The sequence below is a fragment of the Arachis hypogaea genome, chromosome 5 (assembly GCF_003086295.3).
Source record: "Arachis hypogaea cultivar Tifrunner chromosome 5, arahy.Tifrunner.gnm2.J5K5, whole genome shotgun sequence".
Classification (NCBI taxonomy): Eukaryota; Viridiplantae; Streptophyta; class Magnoliopsida; order Fabales; family Fabaceae; genus Arachis; species Arachis hypogaea.
Genome location: NC_092040.1, coordinates 96739092 through 96744609, shown reverse-complemented (window position 1 = coordinate 96744609; position 5518 = coordinate 96739092). Strand labels below are relative to the sequence as shown.

Genomic DNA, 5518 nt, shown 5'->3' with positions numbered 1-5518 from the left:
TATTTTTTTAATAATTTTCTTCTTATGCATTTGAATTTTGAAGCTTTGTATTGTTCAAGGAATAAAAAAATTTATTATTAAAAAAATCATAAAGAATTTCTGACACCATGAATAATTGAATACAGTGCAGTTAGGACTCAGCTTCAGATAATATTTCAAAAATCTTATTGTTGCCTTGTATTGTTAGAACGAGTTTAGAAAAAATATGTATTGTTGATTGTTAATACAAAACTATCTAACATATTTTATAATTTTTTTTATCTTATATATACACAGTATCTTTGTATCTAAGAAAAATTTAAAATAAGTATCTCTATGTCTTATCAGCTTATTTGCATCAGCCTATCTGCTTATCGCTAAAAAAAATTGATTATTATTGAGGACTTTATCGACAGCCAAGACATCGATAATCATTTTTACTGTCAAACTGCTCGTATAAAAATGTGGTTAGAATATCATTGGTAAATTTTGACAAATTTAACTAATAATCCGAAACGTCAGTGGGTCGAAGAATTGAAATTTTTGGGTATTGTCATTGTTCTCTTACTTCAAGAATTTGTAGTAAATTTAATTAAATGAAAATATAAAAAAATTAGATGAATAATGTATCAAAATGGAAGTCATGAAAAGTTCACTTCTAGCTTGACACATTTGCAAGCAACCGAAAAAGCTCCATCAATAATGAGTCGTATGAATCATGTTACAATTTACAAATGTCTACATATAAGAATACAGTAGATTCCTTATTGTAACAACAAATAATTTTCACAAATAAGAATAACCAATGTGATAAGTACCATAATTTAGGTAACAAAATAATTATTTTAGCTTAGTCATAGTATTCTTGAAGATCTGTAATGAGAGTTTTACGTTGTACCCGCCCTTATTAGACATTTAATTTGTAATTTTTCTTTTTAGCCACCCTATTTATATGTAATCTTGTCTTTGAATAATAATTAATAAGTCAAGGTGGTTGATTTACAGCAATGCAACTATGCAAGATTTTATTCAATGATCTAGATTTTTCTTTAGAAATCTTAGAAATTGGTAGAGTATAGATGTGCTTTGACATTTTTGAAAGGATAAGAATAATAACACATGAGAAAAGCTGTTACTTCGTGACTATTGCCAAAATCAGCAAGTATGATTCATTTACAGAGCTGAACACATTTGTTGTATTATTCAATCATCTAAAAAAAATGGATTTGAAGATGGCATATTCTCTGACGCAAGCAGCTTCAATATTAAAATACTATGTCAAAATTTACTCCAACTCCCTAAGGAAATCGACATTATCCACAAAAACCTGTACATTAGAGTCAAGGCAGGCAAAAACCTAGTTAGTTAGAAATGCATAATTTCCAGAAGTGCTGCTTAAAGTCTAGAGACAGAGAACCATACCGTTTTCCAACCATCAGGGTCCAAGCATGCAGTTATTTTCGTTCCGATGCCGGGTACCGGTCCAGGTTCCCGGGTGATCTTTCCACCAGCAAGTTTGATTGCTTCTGCAGTTCTGTACACATCATCTGTGCCTATTGCAATCTGTCAAGAACAGATATATGAGAAATGTATCAGAGAAATTAACAGACATAAAACTTTTAATAGAGAATCAAACACAAGTTAGCAAGCATTTTAGTGGGAAAAAACCAAGAGACTTGTACAAGAGAAGTTTGCACTTCTATTGAAAACCCCACAAACTTAGAGATGTCAAATAAACATTTATATGCACTATGATAGATCATGCCTATAAAGAATTATGACTCCTCACATACAAGCTCTACTTCCAGTCATTTATTCAAAAAAGAAAAAGCCTTTCATAATAACTGCAGCAATGAAATCTTCAGAAGACTAACAATATCAATAATCAGAAAGAATGGGAGCTTATGTCTACCTGGGCATAACCATCTCCTTTATCATATTCTGTGACTCCGTAGTTGTATGTCAACTCCAGAACAGCATTTTCATCTTCTGGGCCATAACCCATGATTGCTATGGTATACTGCCAAAAAGGGAAGAAGAGAAGCCATTTAAATATCAGAGTGAAGCAAACACAGAACAGGTTGATTCAAGAGCAAGATTGAACCTTAGAACAGCTTAGCATTCAAAAGCATAATAAGTTAATCTTTCTCACCAAGACAAAACAAAGATTATTATTAAATTAAAACTTAAAACTTAAAAGCGTGATGACAGGGGTACATATTCATCATAATAAAGGAAGATAAAATATTCTCAATGCAAGTTGCTCTCCTGTTAGGTGAGAACTCACCGGCAGATTACTTTACTGACCTTGTCATCCTATCTTTTACAGGTAATTTTGAAGGACAACAGCGAACAAAAAAAAGTTGCATTATCATCTAAAAGCAATTAAACCACAAATAAAATGTTCTAGAGAAGACACAGTTTAACTTTAGTATCTTGTATCTCTATTGCTCAAGCTTAATTCTTCCATATTATATGGTAAGGCATTAAAAGCCCCATAGTTGGTATAAACTCTAAACATTAATTACCCCAGTTTTGAGTACTTGGCGTACTAATTATGAAAAAAGGATCTCAATGCCAAAATTATAATCTAAAGAATGCATGGTACCTGGCATTCTGGATTATCTCGTGTATAAAGTAGCTGCATACCACAAGCCTAATGGCAAGCAATAACATATATAAGTAATTGATCCAAAAAGAAAATATGATAGAAGACTATAAACCAACATGAAATTGCATTGACCCCTACCTTCTCATAAAATCCGATGGATCGATTAAGATCACCCACTCGAAGCATTACTCGGCACAAAGGTTCATGAGAGAGAACCCTTTCTAGAAGTTCAAATTTATAACCATCAGGATCTTCAATGAATGCAATTATGGAGCATCCTCCTTCGACAGGACCGGGCTCTCTAATTATTTTTCCATCCTTATTATCTCTTACAATGTCCACTATGCTTGAAATCTAGTAACAAATGAGATGACATCATCATATAGATTGGCCAAAAGACAATAGAGAGGATAATCAAATTATTAATCAAAACAATCTCCATTTCCAAGAGAATACAGATTGGGAGGGCAAAGATGTTTATAAAAATCACAGCACATGGTAGTTGACACAAAAGTTAGGCAAACTTACATCACCAAAAGAAACACCAAAATGGCCAAATCCATTTCCAATGTCATACTCATCAATCCCATAATCTGAAACAGAAACCAAGGAATATGAGCACTAACAGAAGGTTATCAACTGATGAAGCATGTAACTAGAATTGGCTTCAGAAAGTAAAACTCGGCCAAAAAGCCATGAGTCTTACTGTATGTCAGTTCAATAACAAAGCTTTCATCTTCAGGTCCATAGCCAAGAAAGGCATTAGCACATCTAAGCTCCGGCAAGTCACGAATTCTGAGAACCGACATCCCCAAGCACTCTGTATAAAATCTGAAATCACCAAGAAGATTGTTTTCCCATATGAAATATTATACCAGTATCCATAAATACAATGCTACTCTGTAGTGCAATCAACTTAGGTTTACAACATACTTTATGGTCCTTTCCAAGTCCCCAACACGATATACAACATGAAGCATTCTTCGGTTGTCATGCTTGACCCAATCCATCACGTTTTCCTCTGTGGCACCACCTTGAGACAAGTCCTCAGATGCAATCTCTCGCATTGAGTTACCATCTTTCCTCAATAACCTCCTTGGTTTCGTGCAAAAACTATGGTGCTCTGGAACAGCTGCATAATATATCAACCCAGGAAAAAAAATATATTATTCGTCTAATATACGTTAGGATCTTGCTAAGAAAAACTCGCATCGAAAAGAAGGGCTTTTGAAAATTTCAATACATTGTATACGTCAAATACTTAAAAACTTTCCATTTAGCATGCTTTTTAAGTAAATCCCACAAATAATAACAATAAAATGGAAAGAAAAATTCGTTCATCAAATGAAATGAGACACAGCATTACTTAGCCAATCATGAAATCTCAGAATTACGATATTATTATTGCAAAATGCAAATATAGCAAGTTAGTTCAGTTGGATACTTCTCGGGGCAACCATGAAGCAGCACAAGAATCCAGAAGCGGCAAGTCCTTTGTTTCCTGCCAATTCCCTCACCCCGTTCCACTCCTTCAACACCGCCCCAGCCCCCGTCGCACTCGGAGACAGCGACGACGAAGAGGAGGATGAATCCGCCTCCTCCACCGAATCCGCACAAGAATTCTCGCAAGAATCGCTCGAAAGTTCCTCCTCCGGCGCCTTCTTATTCTTCTTTTTCTTCCTCTGCTCCTTCATCTTCATCCCCATCAGGTCTCTGTACCCTATCGCCGATATCTTATGCAGCGCCGGAAAATCCGAGACGTCGGCAACCATGGCTCCGATGTTCATGACGCCGTGGAACCTCCCGGAGGGACGGCGAATCTGAAACGCGCTGAAGCAAGGCACTCCGGCGCCGCCAGAGAGGACGTTCCCGATGAAGAAAGTGACGGTGCCGATGAGGTGATCGCGGAATGTTCCAACGGCGTAAATGGCAACAGAGACGGCGGAAGTGTCGCCGGAGAGAAACTCCGGCGTGACGCGGAAGAGGAACTTGTCGTTCCAAGTAGGGTTTTGACCGCCAAGACTATCGAGTCTGGTTCGGAGCTTGGTTGAGGGATCGATCCACGTGAGAGCGTAGGTTTGGAGCTTCCGAAGCGGAGAAGAAGGTGGTTGGAGTCCCTGTGCGGAGATCAAGTTGATCTCCAATACTCGCTCCTCTTCCTGCATCGGCATTCTCTCTCTTAGGGTTTCATTCTTTTTCTTTGTTTCTTGATGGAGTGAGAAAGAAGGGACGGTTATGATGATTGTTGTGGAAGATACATTATTGTGGATTGTGAAGTTGCCGCCGCCGGCACCGCCGCGACGCCGCAGTTGTTGTTGCTAGCGGACGTCGACGGCGACCGGTGATTTCAGAGGAAATTGCAGAGAAAAAGGTGAGAGAAAGAGAATCGGAAAGGAACGGAGGTTGAAGAAAAAGCGCGCGAAAATAAAAAAGAGGATGCGAGTAACGGGTGTGAGTTCAGAGTACCACCATGTCATTCCCAAAATCGCTATTTTATCTCAATAATAATAATAATAATAATTAACTAATTACCACTTATGTATTAAATATTTAAATGGCAACGTAAACCTAAATTATATTATTTAAATTAACGTTTATAATTTGATCTATATGACATTTATAATTATATATTTATTATCACTAATATTACAGTTGTTCAAAACAATAATTAATTAAGAAATGTAAAATATATAAAATAAAATAATTTAATCTATTTTATCAAATATTTGTGTTCCATATTTAAGAACGTTGATTTGGTTTGAGAAAACTAATCCCATATATTAATATTTAGTTAATTTTATCATATAAATCTAATTCTTTTGGTATCAAATTAGTTTTGTTATTCTAGAATTAATTTTAGTATATGATAGCTTTTTTATTGGGTTAAAAGTTAAAAGTATGTTAACGAGTTTATTAGGGATACATACC

General features: G+C 35.8%; 1 protein-coding gene across 1 annotated transcript; it reads right to left on the bottom strand.

Annotated features, from left to right (window-relative positions):
• Positions 1–1099: 1099 nt before the first annotated feature.
• LOC112802109 (probable lactoylglutathione lyase, chloroplastic) lies at positions 1100–5057 on the bottom strand. Its single transcript, XM_025845156.2, has 9 exons — positions 4035–5057; positions 3524–3722; positions 3297–3421; positions 3119–3183; positions 2729–2944; positions 2588–2635; positions 1892–1999; positions 1402–1542; positions 1100–1306 (listed from the first exon to the last, which is right to left on the bottom strand). Exons 1-9 carry the CDS (start codon positions 4759–4761, stop codon positions 1265–1267), a joined length of 1671 nt encoding a protein of 556 aa, XP_025700941.1. The 5' UTR covers positions 4762–5057; the 3' UTR covers positions 1100–1264.
• Between the last annotated feature and the right edge of the window lie 461 nt (positions 5058–5518).